This window comes from Leptosomus discolor, chromosome 14 (genome assembly GCF_034619465.1).
Source record: "Leptosomus discolor isolate bLepDis1 chromosome 14, bLepDis1.hap2, whole genome shotgun sequence".
Classification (NCBI taxonomy): domain Eukaryota; kingdom Metazoa; phylum Chordata; class Aves; order Leptosomiformes; family Leptosomidae; genus Leptosomus; species Leptosomus discolor.
The window spans coordinates 12,793,673-12,815,525 of NC_141404.1; the positions used below are offsets into that span (position 1 = coordinate 12,793,673).

At 41.8% G+C, this 21,853-nt stretch overlaps 1 protein-coding gene across 2 annotated transcripts; it reads left to right on the forward strand.

The window, feature by feature from the left end:
- The first annotated feature begins 4,827 nt into the window (after positions 1-4,827).
- TMEM114 (transmembrane protein 114) lies at positions 4,828-18,807 on the forward strand. Of its 2 annotated transcripts, XM_086473200.1 has the most exons (4): positions 4,828-5,016; positions 6,346-6,426; positions 15,772-15,909; positions 18,575-18,807. In XM_086473200.1, exons 1-4 carry the CDS (start codon positions 4,833-4,835, stop codon positions 18,805-18,807), a joined length of 636 nt encoding a protein of 211 aa, XP_086329326.1. In that variant the 5' UTR covers positions 4,828-4,832. The 2 variants fall into 2 exon arrangements, with proteins under 2 accessions (XP_086329326.1, XP_086329328.1); XM_086473202.1 differs by lacking the exon at positions 15,772-15,909.
- The last annotated feature ends 3,046 nt before the right edge of the window (positions 18,808-21,853 follow it).

Here is a 21,853-nt window from a genome sequence, read left to right on the forward strand (position 1 = left end):
ACAGTATGATCGTAGATTTTGCCTAAAATTAGTATTTATCAATAGATTGCAACTTTTTAGTGGCGTGCCCTTGAACAGAGGGTTACAGGAGCAATAGCTCCAGCAGATACATACAGGACAAATTCTAGTTTGTTAAATATTTCAATTGGACACTTGCATGAAGAATTTGTCAGTGCTCCTGTAGATACCAAATGCTAGCACGTGCTGATGGTTACAGAGCTTGCAGAAAATCCTCCTGTAGTGGGGTCTATTTCTAATGGGACAAGACAAAGTACTTATTTTTCCAGCACTTTCCCTCCCTGTATATGGTTAAGCATTAGAATCTGGACTTTGTAAAGAAAAGCACGTACTTGATATGTGCCATTCGAAAATACTGCTTTTAATACTCCACAAAGTCATCTCCTTTTCTGTATCAGAAAGCCAGATAATTATATTTCTTCATTTTTCCACAGCATGTTCTAGCAATCTCTATCTAAAAGCAATGACTTTATTAAAATGAGCCCTCCTTAGGCATCCTGGGCAGCGTCACTTCCTGAGTGACCTTGGAGAAAAGCCACTCCCGTATCACAGCGGAACTAAACCTGAGACTAAAACATTTGCTCTTAACATCATGAAAAAGATTATAGACTGTCCAATGAAAACTCCACATTAACCATGGGTCCTTCACAATCCCTGCAAAGATCACTGTAGAGATATTATTATTCTACCTACATTTAGAAATGGATGGTGCTGTGCACATGGAGACAGAAGACGCTTCCCTGGTAAATGGTAAGCGAAGTGATAGATACTACTATAGAATTTCTTGTTGCTGTAATTTGCTAGAATAAAATTGCTAGAATTTGTTGCAGTAAAGTCTCAGACTATAATCTAGCCAGCTGGCTCAAAAGGAGATATCCCTCCTACTATAACCTCAACAACTAGTTCTTCATCAAAACAACTTACAACAAGACTTGAAAAAACCCCAAAGTTGGCTGTGATAATCAATCTGTGCTGGGTACTTCAGGCATGTCCCTCCTGTAATTGCCCTTTTACTTCAGTATGACATGTCTACACTCTGTGGGTTTCTTTGGCAGATCAGGTAATACTGAGTAAGAGTCAGGACACTGTGATAGATGCCCTGTATTCTCTTGTCAGAGATAAATTGTGACTGGTCAGTCCTCCTTTACATTCACTGCAGGTTGTGGCTGTTCAACAAATGGCCATGTGCAACTGCACGATGGAAAGATTAAATCTGAGAATTAATGGTCAAACCTCAGATCAACCAGCCAAAAGCTAGTAATTTCAAGAGCAGTGAGTCTGAAAATTGTAATGTTGTACATTGCCTTCTACCTTTTCTCTTTTGAACCACAGGGGAAGTAATTGTGCTAATCTTTTAATAGTTTAACAGAACAATACATTTCAAAATCCAGTTAGCTTTACTAGAATGCTGAATGGCAAACTGGTTTTCTATTTAATTGTTCAGTCAATGAAAAAGTAGAACAGGAGAAAAAAAGTGGTACTTCCTGGGAAAAGATTGTGAATGACATCAGGTGTGTTGACAGTACTTGTTTCCATGGCAGCGATGAATTACAGCCACTGGTGGACATTTATGGTGCCTGGCTTTTACTTCCCTGCAGTTGTATGGGTAAACATTGTGGGAATCCCTCCCTGCCTCAGTTTACACATAATTTGCTTTCAGTAGCTCAGTCACCTCTTTCACCAATACAGAGGAGGGGAAATGAAACAAAATAAACATTGGGGAAATTCATCTTGTAAGAAGAGTCTTTTTAAAAAGAAAGGTTTTGATGAATGTCTCAAAAAGTACCTGTGCTGACCGAACTTACATGGATAGTTTACATAGTTTGAAAAGACAAACACTGAACCTAGGAGAGGAATTGCTCGTTTAAATGTAGACAAGTTGAGTCCAGAGAGAAGGTGGATGTTTTGCTGAGAGCCAGTGTGTTTGTAACAGGATTCATGACATGCTGTTTCTTATTCTAAGCGCTGATATTAAGTAAACCATTTAGAATGATTGACTACAAAGTGCCAAATCACTCTCTCTGGCTTTCACTCACTCCTCTCCACTATTAGCACAATTAGTATAGTACATCCACAGCACCTTTACCTCAAGGATCTCATTTGGACTTAGCTCTCAATCATTAAATGTAACTGGGCTGGGGCCTCTGCTGCACCAGTACAGGACAAGTTCAGAACCACTCAGAAGGAACTGTACTATAGATGCATTTTACCCAGTAAGCATCCTGGGAAGACACACTGGTGATTTCCAGAGCACGATGCCCTCTGAATCCTTCCGCACCCATGTAATCTTGCAGGCAGAAAGGAGAGAGTAAAAGTTACTTACACAAGCTCTGCTGTGCTCAAGCTGGAATTTTACCGCATCACACCCTGTGGACTAATAATTGACTGCAACTTTGGGAGCATTTTCTGAATTATCTCCTCCACAAAGTAAGTCAAAATTAAAATTTTGAATCTTTTATGCTGAAAATTCTATTTGACTTTCAGAGTCTTGTGTTCTTTTTAGAGACCTCAGTAAATTGGAAATTAAATCTCTGGAGAAGCGAATCTGTACTACTGGCTTTTTCCTTTCATTACAAACCTTTCCTAATGAATACATGAAGATGTTTTGATGGACTCTACTTTTTTTTAGTTTTCTGAATTTGCAGGAATTAATTTTTCCTCAGCATGAGAATGAATGCCTAAATAGAGTATGCTGATGTGGAAATTAAACCTCCGTGTAGAGTTGATTTATTCTTGACATAGACTTTTCTGTCATCACAGTCTGCTCACAACAGGATCAGGGGTTAGCAGGCTCTAACTTTTGCTTACTGTGAAGTTAGTCTAGATAGATTCTACAAGGACTTCCACATATCTTGATGGCTAAAATAAATTATTTAATAACGTTTCTAAAAACAAGCACGTGTCCAGAACTTTGTGGGCCCTAAGATTAGGACAGGAACTCTCCAGGACACAGATCATCACAGGTAAGCGTTTTGTACAATACCTGAGTAACAGCTTGGACCCAACTGGGTTAAATGTTCCTGCAGTTTTACACCCTTTGCTTTCCCTTCATTTTAATTGGGAGATTACAATGGCTATCATTGCAGGGCGTGATGGTTTACATGTATAATGCCTGTGGTTTAGATTTACGAGAGGAGAGCTGATAGAACAGCTGCTCAATACATGGTGTTTGTGGGGCTAAGTGAAACTTTCAACTAACCCTACAAACATAGTGGGAAAAAACAGACAAGCCTGGGGTCCCAGTTAAGAGTCATGTGCCCCAAAGCTCATTCATTTTTTCTTACTGCATCACTTAGTCTAGCAAAATGTTTTACCTTGCTTTATAAACCTTGTGTGGCTTGTATCACTTGACCATCACAATTACAATGAGGTACCAGCTGCTTACTTTGTAGAACACAGGCACTTTCATATATTGCAAATACAACTAGAGATCTAAGACAGACATGGCAAAAGCTCAGAATAATGCTACAGCTGCTGAAAAGTGTATTCCTGAATGGAAAGACTATTCTAATCCCATCAATACACACCTTTCAGTACTTTTGCTGAGCAAAATGTGGTCTGTAGTGCTGAGGATTACTGTGTTTGATTAAACACTCTCAAGGAATATTTTCCTTTTAACTGATCCTACTGCTGAAATCTGACTGGTTCACGATAGTTTGTTGCCATGGTTGGGCAATGATGTCACACATTCTGCCCTGTGTCCATGCCAGAAAATAAATGAGAATGATTTTTTTAATGACCAGGAGTTACTTAGCAATTCCCTGGAAGGCCTGAAATGAATTACAAGGAAGAAAACAAGATGCCCTATTGACCCTAACCATCGTTATGCCAGTGAAGTGACACAGTAAAACGCTCTGCAAATTTAAAGACAAGGTTGTTACTGCAATTTACCTTGTTATCCCACAGGTTTCAGTGGGCCGAAGATCAGCAGGAGGCTAGCTGAAGTGTGGTTTAGGGGCCCACACAAGATCATGTAACATTTTGTCCTCAAGTTTTTGGAAGAGGGTATACAGCTTGTGACCTTCCCTCCATCAGTGACACTGTGACGATGAAACGATCCCGAGCAGGGTACAGACACCACCGCATCAGGCAGCACTTGCCACACTACCACCTTCTCTCTCAGCACCTTTCAAATTAGGCTGGATCTGTCCTTTTGCTCGGCACCTGGAAGGCAAGGGGCAAGAGGTAGTGTCTGGTGAATATAGACCACCGCAGAAAGGCTCTAGGAACACCAGTGCCGGCACTGCTCCCCAGACCTTGGCTTCTGCTCCCACCCCTCCACAGGGATAGAGGTGTTCGGGATAGGGAAGCTTTTGTCCTTCTGAGGCGAGACCACCCCAGAGTTTCAAAGCTGCCTAAGCTATGACGGTACCCCCCATCCCCCTATTTCCCAACATGTATCCCTCTCTAGGAAGGCAGCCTTACCTTCAGTTCATGCCCGAGCGCGGGGGGCTCAGCGCCCCCCTCCCCACACACAGGCAGACCTGCGGGGGGAGCCGAGGCCGGCTGTGGGGGCTGACAGGCAGGGCGGGAAGGTGGACGGCGCAGGGCCGGAGCCGGGCCCGGTCGCGCCGGGGCTGGGGCCGGAGCCGGAGCCGGGCCCGAGGCCGAGGGGTTGCGGCGGGACGCGGGGCTCGACGCTCCGCCTGGCGGCAGGCGAGGAGCGGAGGCAGACGGCCCTTCCCGCCCCGCGGCCGGGGCGGGGCTCCAGGCGGGCCACCTGCGGCGGGCCCCGCTGGCCCGGACGCTGGGGAGGCGCCGCGGGCGCGACCGTCGGTTCTCGCTGGGGCGGGGCGGCGGCGGGCGGCAGCATCATGAAGGTTAACTTGGGCGTCCTCTCCCTCTTCGTGGCCCTGGTGGGAGTTTCCAGCTTCGTCTTCCTCGTGGTGGCCATCGCGACGGACTTCTGGTACATCATCGATGCCTCCAAGCTGGAGACGTCCCGGAACGGCACGGACGCCCTCAGCTCGCACTCGGGGCTCTGGCGGACCTGCCGCGGTGAGTGGCACGGGGGGGGCGGCGGGCTCCAGCCCTGCCAGGAGCGCTCCTGCCGCCGCGGGGCGCCGCGTCCCGCGCGTGTCCGCCGGGGGGAGCGGGCCGCGAGCGGGCGGCGCGGCGCGGTGCGGAGCGGTCCGGCTGCGCGGGGAGCGGGCGGTGCGGCGCGGAGCCGGGCGGTCCTGCTACGGGGGGAGCGGGCGGTGCGGTGCGGGGAGCGGGCGGTGCGGTGCGGGGAGCGGGCGGTGCGGTGCGGTCCTGCTGCGCGGGGAGCGGGCTGTGCGGTGCGGGGAGCGGGCGGTGCAGAGCTGTCCTGCTGCGCGGGGGGCCGGGCTGGGCCGGGCCGGGCCGGCGGCTGCGGCGGGTCTGTCCGTGGCTTCACTTCCTCAGAAAACAGCCCGCGGCCCTTGCGGGGCCCGGCGCCCGTCGGCAGCTCTGTGGCGAATTTCCCGCGTGTTCCTTGCCCCGGGAGTGCTGGGGATAGCGGGTGTTCTGCTACTGTAACCTGAGTTTACCTTAACTTCTAATTCAGACTAATTTAATAAACATTAACCGTTTAGAAGGAAAGAGATGGCTTTCGTTTGACTCAGGGGGAATTAAGGGGTGAAAGTCCTGGGCTAAAGCCATTAAAATGGCAAATAATAATATAAAGAATATAAATATAGATAATATTAAATAATATATAGTTTATGTACACAAATAAGTAATATAAATATAAACGACATGCATATAAATATTATTACTTTGAAATGTGTATCTGTAAGTAATAGAAATATAAATAAAATCAACTGAATCCTATACTGACTAAAGGTCAGTGACTAAAGACTTGCCAGGTTAACCAAGTGATTGTACTGCATTTGATCTTGCTTGGTATTTCACAGTTCTGGATTTTAATGAAAGATCCATAAACCCTATGTGGACGTTGTAGGCTTTTCCCCATTTAGTTTGATTTGTACGCCAGGCATAATACTGTTGGGTTTGATTCCACCATTAAAACCAAAGAGTAAGTGATGTTCGTCATAGGCAAGAAAGGGTGTTACTTCCAGGAGAGAAGGAGCAGGTTGAAGGGATTCTCCCCTTTGCTGTACCCAGAGCCCCACTGAAATGCACAGGTGTTTCCCTCTTGACTTCAGTGGTCAGGCCCCATGGTAGCAGAAATTGGCCAATGAGGGGTACTGAAAATCCTCTCCTTTGCTTCCCTACCTAGGAATGACTGTTTTTAAAGCAGGTAGTATTATATGAATTATATGTACATACGAAAAAAAGAGAGAATATATTGCAACGAGATACTATAGCGTAATTTTTTCTCATTTTTTTTCCCTTCTCTATTAGTGAGGAGCAAATGTTACCCTTTGATAAACCCCTTCTGGCATGAGAATGCAAACATCACTGATTCACATAGACAGCTTTTGTGTGAGTAACATTTATGTTATTTCTATACTTCCTTCCACCCTTCCCTCCCTCCCTGGCCACTTACAAGGTCCCATTTCTGATTCAGAGGAGGAGGTCTTTGAGATAGTGTTTTGACTCTGCTTCTGTACAGTATCTTTCACTGCATGTGGTCTTTAACTGGGATTACTGTTGAAATAACCATCTATTTGATGTCAAGTTCAGCTAATTTCTTACACCTGCCTGGAATGGCTCAGGAAGATACACAATTGTTAAAAACAAAAGGCAAAAATGTTCCAAATCCCCTCAAAAGAGTTTGATCAGTGAAAATGCTTAAGCACACATTTAACCTAATCTTTAAGACCACTTAAGACCGCTACCTATCTACCTTTCAGTGGGTTTCCTTGCACTGAAGAAACCCTTAAGTATTGCAGGAATTTAAGAAAATAAATCAATGGCTAAAAGCAGCGTTCAAAGTATTTGAAGAACATCATGTTCAAAAATTTCTGTGTTGGTTGATATTTACTTCTTTTTCTTTAGATTCATTTGTCAATGTCAGAACAATTTCAGAAAGTCCAAACCAAACATTTTTAAATGCTTTTAGGCTTCTCTTAAAAGGTGATTTAGCTTCTTTGCATCATATTCTGCACAGTACATCGCTCATACATGCTTGTATATGGGCTTGCTTTTTAAAAATTTTTTTAGTTACTTACATCTCCTCTCTGACTCTGGCTGTTTTCCCCGTGCAAGCAGAATACATACGTTTGTCCTGTGTCTTAAAATGGTACTGTTTCCCTCAAAGCCAGCCATTTCCCTGAGCAATCCTTCAGAGAGGCTCAGTGTCTTTAGTCTCTTGGAGCAGCATCTCATGATATAGCTAAAAGAGCAGCAAACATAGCAAAGCAAGCCTATGAGGCACTAATGCCAATGTAGCTGTTGCAGCAGCAACTGGGAAGTTAAAAGTAAGAATGAGATCCCGGTGGGCTGCTGAAGCAGCCATACAAACATATTGACAGGTTCAAGACTAGCAGCACAAATTGTCTCTCTGTGCTTCCAAATTGATAGGTGCCATTTGTTTAATCTTCTGTGCTTAAGACAGAGGGCCTTGGCGGCTTGATGTTGCTGAAAACTGAGGAACAGTCAAAATGGTTGTCTGCTGTATTGCTTAAGCCTTTGAGGATTCAAAGTTAGGGCCAGAGGAAATGGCCTCAGGTTGCACAAGGGGAGGTTTAGATTGGATATTAGGAAAAATTTCTTTACTGAAAGAGTGGTCAAGCATTGGAACAGGCTGCCCAGGAAAGTGGTGGAGTCACCATCCCTGGAGGTGCTCAAAAAACGTGTAGATGTGACAGTTCGGGACATGGTTTAGTGGGCATGGTGGTGTTGGGTTGATGGTTGGACTTGTCTTAGAGGTCTTTTCCAGCCTTAATCATTCTATGATTCTAAGTTAATTGAACCTAATGAGACTAATCACATTTTAAGTGTGGGCACCTCGACTATTATGTTGAGATAGTCTAAAATTTCAGGGTAAAATTATTAGTATTTCAAAAGTTGTGTTCATTTTTGCAAAAGGTACATCTGTCGTTGTTCTCAGTCAAGGAGATTTTAGATTACAGGTCTTCAATGAAAGCTGAATTCTGCAAAAACTAAAACAGAGACTGTACAGAGCTCTTTTGGTTATAGAAATTATGTTGGCTTGGAAACAAAGGACAGCTATTTGGTAGTCATGAAGTGTAGGAAAATAGTGAGTATGAGTAAAAATTGGTTTCATAACTATGTTTACAGGCTCTTCAGAGCCTCAGAGAAATTTTTTATCTCTCACTTTCATAACAAGTACTGTTTTCAGGTTCCTGGACAAAGACTTCAGGTCTGCAAAAACACTTGCAGATTTTATTATAAACAGGTGTAGTCTGCCTAAAAATGGTGAGATAAGAAATCAAAGATACTTTTACTGAAAGAACCTACTAGGTTTGATTAGAATGCCCTACAGAGTGAACTTTTTGATAGTTTACATGTTCAGCTTCAATGCAGATTCAGGGTGGTAAGGCTACAGACTGACAGCAAGAGCAGCTGAATGTAGAAAGTGCCATGTCAGTACTTCTAGGAAATACAGATATTTCGAAGTGACATCTAGGTTTGTTAAGTCCTGAGATACAGGTTTATCAAGTCCTGAGATTCAGCCGTACACTTCTTTCTTAAATATCTTCTGACTGTCGTCACTGAATCATATTTAGGCAGATCAGGGCAAACTTTCATCTTCATCTACAACACATTTTACCTAGAATTTTAGAAGACAATTCTGGGATCCTGGATTCCAGTGTAGTTACACTGAATTCTTTGCATGTTGCCGTATGGGCAAACTTCAAAAAATTACTTTTCATTCTGTGTATGCCTGTGCAGGCGGCTGCATGAGGCACATTCACATGGAATTAATCTCATTCTGTCTAGCTGTACACCTGTATTTCTCACTGTTTGATTGGCAGACTGAATTTCAGGAGCTATGGCGCCATCAAACATGTTTCTTGCTGATTATTCTGAAAACGATTTATAAGAGCTGTCTCCTAACGCAGGCGCTTCAGTAACACATTGGGAATCCTGTCCCCTGTTCTTCGGAGTTCCCATACTCTTCCTGGCGTGTCTTAACTAGACACAAGTGCCAAAAAGATGGGAGAAAGTCTATACCTGAGTGCCAGGAGCTGGGTCTATGTGGAAACAGAAGTGCTGGTCACTGACATTAGAGAATGAAAAGCCTTCACATTCCTTCCCTCTGCATTTCCAGTCTCCTGTTCATCCCCAGCAGATTCCTTTCAGGCTTATTGCATACTTCAAATAGAGCTACTGTCAAATTAAAAAAATTGGGCATGCAAGTTAAAGTTCTGTGCTACCAGCAATATTAATGAGGCAATCAACCTAGGCCTTGTTAAGCCTGAGAGTATGATGTATTTTCACGTCACAGGAGTACTCTTGAGCAATTTTTCTAATGGATTAGACACCAGCATGCTTTCTCCTGTACATTAAGCTTCAATTTCTTTTCTTACCACTCCCTCCAGCTGAACATTGGCATATACCCTCTCTCTCCCTCAAGCCCACAGTGTATAAAATATTTTCCTACTGCAGATTACATTATGGCATGGTTATATATTTGTTTAAAACATCAGCCACTGGACTACCTGCCACTAGCTTTTCTGAAATTTCTGTGTTTAAACCAGTATCTTTTTACTGAAGAGGTACATTTTTCTCTGTCCCATACAGGATTAAAATGAAAGTGTAATTTTTCACAATTTAGACAGTTATTAGGGTCACTAGGATTAAGATAGTCCTCTGAATGTCACCTTTAAAACTGAAATCTGTCAGCAAAGACACCCCAGATATCTTGTCTTGCTCTGCATTCTCCTGTGCCAGCTATAGGAAACAAGCAGAAAGAGCAACTTTTTTCATGATGAGCCAAATTCATCTCTCACTAAATGGTAAAAGAATGATGTCACTCTTCAAAGGAAGCTGCATCAGGAGTTCTGAGCAGCTTTGCCGTTTTCCAGTAGAAGAAAGATAACATTTGAGCTCACATCTAAATGTTGAGGATCACATATAGAGAGAGGGCAGTTGGTGTGTAGAAGGAATGGCAGTATTTAATGTACTGAAAAATTTTCCCCAAGAGTTGCAGCTTTGTAAGATAATTTCTTTCAACCCCCCAAAAACCAACCAACCAACCAATGAATGAACCCAAAAAAATCACATACCCACCCCCCCCCCCGCCCTCCCCCCAAAAAAGTTACATTGAGAAAAGGTTACTCTTGAGCATTTTTGTAGTAGAAATATTTTTCATTTTCCAAAGTCTGTATTGTTAATAATTAGTAAATACCAGTATAGATTTAGCTAAAGACAGCACCAGTGTAAACCCTGCAAATTGAACAATTTTGTAAATATTTCTCATCAAAATCAGTTTGTACTCTGGACTTGGTTCAAATACTTCTTGCAGGACAGATGATGAGCTGTCAAAAGAAGAAAGTAATGGTTTTGCTGGATACAAATGTATCCTGTCAAAACTCTTTTATGAGCTTGACTTTTTGGACACTCAAGTAACCTGTTCTTGTGTGTCTCAGTTATGGCTGGATAGTGACCCCTGCTTGGTAACATAGAAATTTCTTCCATCTACATTCTTCTTAACTAAATGCTATATGATTTGCCTACCCTAGAAAGCTGTAGCTAAGATTTTTTCAAAACATGGTGAAATTTCTTAAAATGTGGAGATTTTTTTGGCATGACTTTCCCCCCTCCTCTGACTGATTAAAACCAAATTGCCACAAAGCTTTTTTTTTTTTTTTTTTTTTTTTTTTTTCTTCTTTTGGCACCTCAGAGCAACCTCTATAATATGTTATTTGGCCAAAATGTTAAGAGGCCATTTTGGTCCAAAGTTGCAAACAGGTGCAAAATCACAAAACAGATAGTTTCCCTTGAATCTTAGCCTTGCACCCCAAACTGGTACGGGGTCCCATTTACACTGCAGAGCTGGGGCTACTGTTGTTCCTTCATGTCTGCCTGGTTTGCCCCTGACACACAAACCAGCTGCGTTAGGTACCTACAAGGTATGATTAAGCCTCTGACAATCCTGATTTTTTTGTTAGTGACATGAACGTCATGGCAGGTTATTGATTTCCTGTTACTCGTCACTTTCTAGTGCTCTCCTCTATTCCTGAGCCATCCAGAGGTGATCAGTTAAAGGATGTGGTTTCCACTTATATATGGCTGGAAAAAAATGGTTTTCTTTTATAAAACCAAGACTGGAGTGTGCAGCTGCCCATACACAACTGCTTAAATTATTCTCCCCAGAGTATTTTTAGTTTTTTTCTGGTTTAGATAACAATGTAGCTGGAAGGATGAGGCTGCAGGGAAGTTAGTGCTTCCTGTGGGGAAACCCGCTTTGCAGGAGGGGCAGTTGCTGGTGCATCGCTTGTTATGGTCTAACAGCTGCCTCCGTTTCTTCCTCAGCAAAATGAGTTTAATAGTTAAACTAGGCTGGATTTCCTACAGCATGCCAACCCTGTAACAGGCACTAACTGGCTGCTCTCACACTTCTCCCCACCCTTTATGGGCCTGCTTCATTTTGACTGAGTTACATGTTTATAATCCCAGAACGCCTTATTCTTTGGCTGCCATTACCTTTTTCCTGGGGGATTTACAGTTCTTCACAATTTTTCCTTTTGGTTTTAAGTTATCAGAAGGAAACAGCTAGGGGTGGAATACCTGGCAAGAGCCAGTTCAGAGGCCAAGTGAAATAAGACCCAAATGATGTAGGTAGAAACTCTAACTTAATTGGTATGGCAGGTGTATACCTAAATGGATCTGCTTTGTTTCTGAGCAACAGTGCAGGGGTCCTTCCGTGAGTGAACATTTGCTTTGGTACTTACAGTAGCTATTACAATAAATATGTGCAGAAGTCTGAGGTAACTTTAGCAACACTGCAGCTGAGACCTAACGGGTGACAACTTCTGACGGATGTTCTCGTTTTCACATTCATTGGTATTGTAGCAGTAGAATGTGAACCACAGTGCATCGTGTATGTTTATCATTCTACCCATTCGTAGTATTGAAGGTTTTCATCAGTGCCCACCTGCACCAAGTACAACATCATTTTATTTCTAGTATCTGCAATTTGTCTTCCAGGTTAGCTCAGAGACTTGTGGCATGAGATGAGCACAAAGCCAAAATGTGTAACACAAAGTCCAGAGCTTAGCTAATTATCCTGGGTGCTCTAACCCTGTGAGCTGTCCTCCACCATCCTCTTTTCTCTGCTGAACAGGAGGGAATCCAAGCCTTCGTGTCCCTGGGGTTCAAGACCAGAAGTCTCACATTTAGCCACAGACAGCAGTTCTCTTCTGTTGCTTGTTGTTTCTCAGAGTTGTTTCCTCCCTTCCTTCCTTGCAAGCAGGTCAGGCTTTCTCAGTGCACTGTTTTTTTCCTGGCTTTGCAAAGTCTTTCCAGAGCAGCCCCACTGGTGTTAGCTGCTGCCAGCATTCTGTTTCAGCTAGAGGCTTTTGTCTTTCTGACTGGCTATTTAGTAACTGCTGGGGAAGATAAACAGGTCCTTAATTAAGCTCTTGTGAACTGCTGCCATTTGGAGTATTTCTGATGAGGTGACTATTACAGATTTCTAGGGACTATTTGCTATCATAAGCTGTGCAAACAAATTCAAAGTTTGTTTGAAACAATTAAGCACCAGTATGTTAACAGGAGATGATTAACAAAACTGCTAGACCTGCAGTTGGCTATTTTTGGCCCTGTTCAGTTTTTCTAGTTCATTCCACAGATTTCTGTTACAAACATCAGCAACTGTGTTGGGTGGTAATTTAGAACTGTCAAATTCACAGACCTGGACACACACTGCGGATGTCATTCTTACGTACATTTGGTCAGACCTCTAGTAAAACAGCTTTGGCTAGCTGATGTAAAACTTCATTAACTCAGATCAAGCAATTTTTGCTACAAAAAACTGGAGTGTTTTTTAAACGTTCATCAGTTTGTTTCAGTATTTTCAAGATTAAAGTGTTGGATCTTTTGTGTTGGACCGAAGGGAACTCCAGCAATGAGAAACAGATGTGGGAAACTGAATTTTGTTTTACAGGAAAGTGTACATACCTCTTGTGCAAAATGCTTATGCTGGGTTTTTTTTTAATACTAGGTTAATAAAAATGAAGATAGTTATATGTATCATTCATAGTGCATAAATATGATTTCAACACAACATGAAAACACTAAAATGACTGCAGAGTTAATGTTTTGATTTCTTTCACAGATGATTATTGAAGACAGAAACGTAGTAAAGATATTTTAAGGCGTGTCCTTCTATAAACTAATTCTGTCCCTCTAATCAAGGAATATAATGGCGTAATATCATATGCCAGACAGAATGAATTCGGATTCCTCAGTGGTTTCCACGGCAGCATTATAGAATAAGTTTCCTAGGCAGTTGCAGATTTCATAGAAGAAGGACAAATGGGTATTAGGTATTGAACTAGAACACTGGAGGTGATAGAAGTGCAGTTTAACCAAATACAATCCATTAAATATATGATTTTTAAAAAGCTGCAGGTGATTAATGAGAAATGTCATCCCAGCTGTGTGTAGGAAAAGTTAGGTTCTGTCACAGCGGGATTTGTGGATTTCAGCTGAGATTTTCACTGAAGAGGGCATGAAAATCAGAGTTACTGTGCTGTTGCATGCAACTGTCACAGATCATTAATGTAATCTACGACACTCCCCAGGAGAATACGGTGGTATGGGTTTGTTTTTCCTTTTCTTCAAAAGGTTATGCTCAGAGCCTTATCTTCACCCGCACTTGTCCTGGCTAAGATTGCAGCCCTAGCTGCAGTAGCTGAAATCACACCATGAAAAGGAAAGTCAAAGAAACAGCCACTGTTAGTGCTACTGTCCGAGGTATGGTTCGTTAGCAGCAACTTTGATGAGTGAGGGACACTTGGAAAATCACAAAGCACAGCCCAGTGATGAGCTTATGTTTCTTCCCTCCCAGCAAAGCCAGGTCTGAGGACAGAGTTGCACCATTCACACATTCCTACTTTTAAAAGGTTAATTGTGTCAGATTTTATCTCCCCCAAGGCCTTTTCACCTCTTACATGCAAGACTAAATCTAGGAGGACATGTGGATGTCAAACTGGTGGGGAATCAAAATCAGGCCTGGTACCCTCAGGAAGCACAAATGGGGCCAAAGACTGGCCTGTTCCTGCTGCCTCTCTAGAATATGAGAAGTAAATTGTGTGCCAGATCTCTATTCTGTCACATCATGTCAATCACATACCTGACAACCACTTCTAACTATATAAAACTCCTGAACTAAGTTCTATGGCTATTTCTCCTCTTAGTATTAAACTAAGATTTGCAGACTATTTTGACATAGTGGTTTATACACAATAAGCTGAAGATCGATTCGAGTGTTAGCATCTTAGAATTGATATACATTTGGGTTTCTTACCTAGCAACAGCAGCCATAGCCAGTTTTGCTGAAGGAAAGCCCAGGGAGTATCTTCAGATTTAGAAGCAAAAACCAACTTTGTCATTTGCCACATTTTTCCTTGTGAGCATGTTCTGTACTACACAAAACAAGTAATTATGTCATGAAACCACTTTCCGCTCAAGTAAAGAAATTAACAGTGTCTGCCTTGATCCCATGCAGGCTCTTCCTAACCTTCCAAGGTTCTGGAACTGAACAGAGATACGTACATGATTGTGTCTTGTCTTTATAATGATATTGAAGAGGATGAGCCGGATCCTTGGCCAGTGGCAGGTGGAGTACCTCCAATTCAGTGGGCAGTTACAGTGACTTAAAAAAAATTGATCATCTGATCACACACAAACTGTGATCTCTTAACTAACTACTTTTCCTTGGGAACCAGCTAATGGTGTATTGTTGTTCTTCTGTGCAATTAAATGAGACACCAAAGCCCAGAGCCCTTCAGAAAACGGATTTAAAGTTTTCCTTTCTCAGTAACTCTGCACTTCGCTCTTGTATGAAATAAATTGATACTGGAAGCTGGAATTACTTTTTCTTTTGGTTATTATTCTAGAAAAGGTTGGGTTGAATGTTGTGGATAGATTGCATGCAAGGGAACAATGACACAAAGATGGTTTATGATGGAAAAAACAATGTAATATGAAAAAATACATAGCAACCGTCTGTTTACATAGCTATTAGAATGTTGCAGGGATCAAGAAAGACTAATGTAAACCATTTAGCATGGGAGGAAGCAAACAGGATAGGTTAATGCGCTTAGTGAAACTGCTATAGGAAACAATGACAGACACAGAATTAGAGCTGGATGGGAAAATTTACCTCCAGTTGATGGTCAGCTGCAACAAAGGAAAAGGTCAACAATTTGCTAGATCAGTTCAGCAGAGGACATGTGACAGAAAAGAAAGCATTTAAACAAAGCATCTTCTGGGTATCACCACCCAAACAGAACAGTGCCACTCACTGTGATCTGTGTGATTCAGATAACCAGGGCTACTTTTTATTGAAGTTGTCAGTGACTGCCTGATATGCAATGCATCACCTGTTATCCAGCTAGGCTTAATATCTGAGACCAGTTTAATTGCATAAATATATCCATGTAGACATATCCTTTGTATTTGTGCCTCTGATCCTGTGAAGAGCTTGCTCTGTATGTTACCTTTTTCCCCATACCATATATTTGTCCTGCTGACTTAAACCAAAAACTCGAGAGCTGTCCTGCTCGCCGTTTATGCAGCGCAGAATAAGGCCTTGATCCTGATCAGGGGCTCTGCACTCAATAATTATTAGTGCATCCAGTGACACCATAACAAAATATTAAAATATTAACATTCTTCATTTTTCTTCAGACATGCACGGAACATTTGTCATCCTGATGCCCCTCAGCCTGATATTGATGATTTTTGGAGGAATGGCTGGATTCATCAGTATTCTTGCCAGGGCCTACCTACTGCTTCTAATGACAGGACTACTTTTTCTTTTTGGAGGTACTATATCAAACTCCCGGCTTAACCGTTCTAAATAATAAGGGATTATATCTGGGAAACATCACTTTGTCTTCCAGGGGAAAAAAGCTAAGCAAGAGTTTGCTTTCAGAATAATGCTGGTCCTCATTCACTTGGTTTCTGCTCAGCTCCTAATGGGATACTGGAATAGGAGGCTGGAACTTAGAGTCAGGAAAGGCAAATAGTCACACACAACCATACGTCCTTGTGTAGTGAGTCACACTTTGAACACAGTGTATTTGCTGTGCCCATTAACACAAAGCAGAGTGCCCAAATTATTTACAGATGGGATAGTGGAGTAATGGAGAAGTGACTTTGGAATTAGTAAAGCATAGGGTTCGATAGCCTTGGCACAGGTCTTACAACTATTAAGAAAAGTGACATTTTTTTCAAAGGCATTTGCATCGAGTTCCTGAAAAGGGTCTTGCTGGGCATTCCTGGGTTAGCTTCACTGCTAGTTTTGAGCTAGAGTGGTGTCCCCAAACTGTAGGTCTCAAAAGGAACCCCCAAAGAGTTATTTTAGTTGGAGTGTAACATTTCAATTTGAAGCTAGTAAAATTCTTTTACATTTTGTTTTCTATTATTTTTGCTGTAACCAAAACCTCCATGTTTTAGAAAGTCATTTATGAATTAAAACTAAAAACATTATGTCAAAGTAGGAAAAGTGGGTTTAAATGCGTCTCCCATTTTCTTCTCCAAATAGATTTTCAGTACTGTTTCACAATGTGACTTGAAACAGAAATTTTCCCCAACAGAAAAGGGGTATCAGCCTTCATCACCTGATCATATGGTCTTTTTTCTAAGAGAATGCTAAGAGATTGCTGGAAGCAAATGCTGCTCTCTCAAAGTCTTGACTGACCTTTTTAGTCTGAAGTGCTCTTACAAAGACCAACCATCCCCCATTATGCTTTTCTTCTGCAGAAAAAGAAGAGAGTTCTATTTCCTTAGAACATCAGAAAGCTGTATTCAGTAAAAAGGCTTAGGCTATTTGAAAACTACTCCAAATAGTAAGGGAAAGATGAAAAGCTGTGAAGTGCAAAGCATGATTATCCCACTGAGGAGTAGAGTACTGTGCCTTTCGAAGACACTTGGGGTTGCAAAGAGGGAAAGGAAGCACAAAGTCAGTATTAGGAGAGGGGTGCTGGAACATGTTCTGAAGATGCAACTAGTGCTGTTTCCCAGGACAGCGGGAGCAGACTGCAGGGTGGCCTCTGGTGTGAGACCAGACCCTCCTCCTGCTCAGGTGGTATTCAGCTGTTTCAGCTGCGCTGAGACTTGGTGCACGTAATGGGCATGCAGTTTTGTGGGATATTCCAGTTCACGATGTTCGTATTGATCAGATAATTCTGTCTCAGCAGAAAGAAGTATTTTGTGATGCAATTCCAGAAACCTGGGGTTTTTTTGAAAATACCAGAACTGATGTGTTCACATCCCAGGACATCCTATATGCTCCCCCATTTTTCTGAAATGTGGCCACGTTTAAGGGGGATCACGGAACTCAGCTCACCTTGTTGAAAATGTCAACAAAACGATCATTTCCATTTTTGCTGACAAAAGGTATAAAGTGATTTCCCCACCTTTCAGAGGACTAGAATAAAGTACAGGCATCATAGCATGATTAAAATCAGGAATATGAGTACAAATTTTGACTGTTGGATAACCCAATACTCTTCTGTCTTGGTTTGCCTCTACTCAAACTTGTCTTTCTGGCAAAAATGCAGACTCGTCTAAACTTACACTGTGATTTAACAGAAAGCCAGACCAAAATTTTTCTCCCTCAGAATCAGATGAGACCCTACCTTGTCCTACAAGTGTCCCAGTGTCTACTTTCACTGGGCTACAGTCCTTTAATCCAGGGCCTTTCTATCACATCTTTCCTGCCACTGATCCAGTAAAGTTATGACATAGTATATGTTCTTTGAGTGACATAGATGCCAGGTCCAGGATGTAGCGTGTACTTGTGCTAGGTGTGCCCTTTCCTCAGTTTGCTAGCTTCTGCACAGTCCTTTCATTCTGAAAACATGTGGCTTCTTGTTTGAGTGCCTTTGTTAATTTATTTTTAGTCTGCTTCAAGGATGTCTTTGGCTCAATCATTTGGAAGTGATGAATAGTCATTACTCCACAACACTTGGTGGAGAGTGACAGTAAAGACCAACACATTTACATTGAACACTCAATACTTAACCGTACTCAAAACTAGAAAACAGCCTAAATTCAAGTCACTGACCTGAAATTCAAGAATCCGTCTCTGTGGGCTTTCTTGTGTAGAGGCAGACAACTGTACGTGGTGCACAGCAGTGAGAAAACAGAATGCATTATAGTACAGAATTGAAAACAGAGATGTACATGCATTGGATATCTGTAAAAGACATGACTAGATTTTTATTGTCGGAGACTTGCTGTTACACGTTTTGTTTCAGTATTTAACAGATTAAACACAATGGACAGAAATAACCCTCCCTTTACTTCCCTCTCACCCTTCCCCAAAAACCAGCCTCAACTACATTTCAAAGGTAAACAGAGGCTAACTGGTAATCTGGCCTGGGGAGATAGGAAGGAGCGGCAAAGAAGCCCTAAGAGATATCGAGTTAATTACTTTAATTTCTGCAGTGGATGCTAACTAGCTCAATATGTTTTTCTTTCTCAGCTCTTGTTACACTTACTGGGATCAGTGTCTATATTGCATATTCAGCTGCTGCCTTCGAAGAAGCTGTCTGCCTCCTGAGGAGTAAGGATCTCCTGGTAGAAATCGACATCAGGTTTGGCTGGTCGCTGGTGCTAGTCTGGATCTCCTTTGTCGCAGAAGTGCTCACCGGGGCTGTGTTTCTTCTGGCAGCAAGAGTTGTGGGTCTGAAACGGCGACGTGAACAGGCATTATGAACAACAGGTATCATTTCAACATCAGAACCCTGCAGAGCCTAGAAATGTGAATTGCTTGGTACATCTGGTTGCTGAGGATAATAAAAGTGGCAAGGCTGTGACTGAGTATCTTGTCAGCTGCCGTAAATACTTTTCCTCACAGTTAGCTATAAAACACGAAGATTCTGATAAATCAGTAAAAGATTTCAAGTGTTGTCAATGAGGAAACTCTTGTAACTTTAGAAGAAAGTACCTTGCGGTGTTAGTGTTTCCAAAATAATTTCAGCTGGCAGCTCGTGAGACATCTCCATTCATTGCTTAGAACAAGGCAGATTTCTTGATCTCTTTTCTCCTTTTTGCTGTCCCAGCAAAGTGCCTCGGAGTACTAAGCCTTCCTTTGACCTTGTTGGCCAGTATGCACAGTCCACTTAGCTTTTGGTTTCTCCTCTGAGGCACCTAGTAAGTGTGCCTAGGATTCCAGTCGTGTTGGCAGCCTCTACCAGCAGCGCTGCTCTGAGGTGGCTACTTTGTGGTAGGTAGTGTGATCTTCCTGCTGTCTTTGGAGGACCATAGGGATATATGATGTCTGTACACCTCAGCCCAGGAAGATAGTGTGAGGCGTAAAGATCCTCAGTTATTATTGCATGGTTTTGTTGTGCAAAGTAAAATCAAAAATAAACATCCAGAACAGGAAGAACTTCAGAATATTTGGAGAACTCCAGTGATCATCCTCAGCACTAGAGCATGGCTAGGACATCTGGTGAGGTGAATATTAATCTTTACTCTGGTGTACACCTTCTGTATTTATAGGATCTTTGTTTTCCCTCATATCTCCCCAAAGAGGCTGTCCTCTCTCCTGTGCCACAATCACACTATTTCTTTGTGACAACACACAAAAATGGGATGATTTGAGAAACCAGAGAACCCCAGAAGCCTAAGCCGTGTCAGTTACATGTAATGTCTAAGGAGAGACACAGCATCCTGTTTTCTTTCCTAAAATCATTACTTACAGGGTGAAAACAAAGACATTAGTAATTTTCTAAAAATGAGCTTTGGTGCTGTGATAAAACGAAAGGCCTAGATACTGTGAATGGCTTGATGTTAGTTATGCAGCAGATTACTACAATGGTGACATTCTCAAGTGCAGTGCAGTGGGGAGTACCGCAAGAGAAAGATCCAGCTTCCTTTCCTGGTGTTTTAACTACTGCAGCCAGCCCCAATCTAGCAGATGCTCAGGCTACATACTTATCTCTTTCAGCTTATTACTAGCTGCTTTTTCAATTTTGTAATGCAGAAGATGTATCTGATGCATTTCCCAGTTTCTACTTAGCAATTTTGATGATGCTTCATTTTCATAAAATTTGTGCGTATGCTTTGTGCTAGAATATGTTTAACTTGTGCTGAAAACTGCTGAGTAAAACTGAACACACGGGATACCTGAATTTCGTCCTAGGTACCAAGTAATCTAGTTTTTCTTTATTAGTTTTCCCTCTGGGTGATAGTGTTTAAGAGAAAATTTACTTCAGTGCCCACTGAAGTTAATGAAGAAATTTTCCCCTGACTGCTGTGCCTTTGAATAAAGACTTGAATGTGTTAACAGCTCCACTGCATTTCTGTTGGATCATGTATTTCTGGAGGACTTCAGGATATTACAGTTGAAGATTGTGACTCGGGAGCTGTGTCAGCAAGGCACACTGTGTCGTTGGGCAAGCCGCTTGTACATTCTCCAGTAGCGCAAAGGGCATCATTTACCTACCTCTGTTAAATATCGGAACAATTTTATCATTGTGTCTTGTGTTAAAGATTGCACATGTACTCTTACTGAGCTCAGCTCTAATCTTTGTCCCACAGTACCAATTGCTTTACAAAAAATAGTGGCAGGGAGCTTCCAAGAGCTTACAGTCTTTGGAGGTGTAAGGAAACCATGCTGTGAATGGAGAAATGAGGCAGAAAAGCTGCCCAAGGTCACATGAAACCAGAGTTTCTGAATCCCAGTCTCAGACCTGAGTTGGCAGACCTTGCTTGTTATTGGAATGAAGTAAGGCTAGAAATCCCGAATAGACTGAGCAGTAGAAATTCTGTGAATAGCCAGTACAATTCTGTAATTCTCACTTGTTCCCATATTGGTTTTCACGTATTTTCCATGTTGCTTTATGCTGGGACTGTGTAATTGAGTCATTTTACGAGTTAAAGCGTACAAAATCAGGTCTATAAAAAGAGTAAGGAAAAAATCCTCTGTAGCCAAAATTCCATGTGCTTAAATGAATTATGTGAAATGTAGTATTTCTATGTTTTGGTGCTGGTGAAGCTTTTTATAATATAATTTGTATGATGTTACTCAGGCATTACTGTAAGCTGTAACAGTACAATATAATCTGAGTTATTTTTTGAATATTTATTATGGTGGTTTTACAGTGGTTTTGAATGTTGTAAAATTAAATAAAATGACATTTCAGAGCTGGGAGTTATTTACCAAGACGTGGAAGAACTAAGATATATATTTTTCTTTAACTTTTTCTGCAGATCTATTCTACAGTTTATATGGTGACTTTGAAGTGCCTGTGTCACATGTGGTAGGTATTTATAATATACTTATGCAGCTACAATATGAAATACTCAAGTGATCAAATCTGATTAGAAAGCCAATGAATCTGTTATTGAATTAGATCAATTCTCACTTCCATGGCTTTCCTAAATTTCTCATTTTGGCTTCCTGCAATATCTAGCACAATGGTAATAAAGAGTATCTTTTGCTCCTGCATAGTTGTATAACCCCTGAATTTCTCTGAAATTCCTTCTGAATACAAAGGAGAGAAGATGGAGAGTCAAATAAGCCTTGAATGTATTGAAGAATTATGCTAGAAAGAGAAAATTTCCTGGAAAGGACTTTATGTAATTTGATACAAGTCACCTTATCAGCTTCTTCCACTTACTGAAACTAATGTTTATTTAATACCCAGTTCTTTGCTGTATTTTCCCCAAAATGTGTTACTGAGATGAGGACACTGATTGTTCCTATTGCTTTCTGTTGAATTGCAAACCTGTAGGTAATTGGCTGCATTTAAAG

Coding starts and splice junctions, on each gene's coding strand:
- TMEM114 (XM_086473200.1), top strand. CDS start 4,833: ATGAAGGTTAACTTGGGCGTCCTCTCCCTCTTCGTGGCCCTGGTGGGA. Junction 6,427..15,771: donor TTCACATAGACAGCTTTTGT/GTGAGTAACATT, acceptor ATTTTTCTTCAG/ACATGCACGGAACATTTGTC. Junction 15,910..18,574: donor ACTACTTTTTCTTTTTGGAG/GTACTATATCAA, acceptor TTTCTTTCTCAG/CTCTTGTTACACTTACTGGG.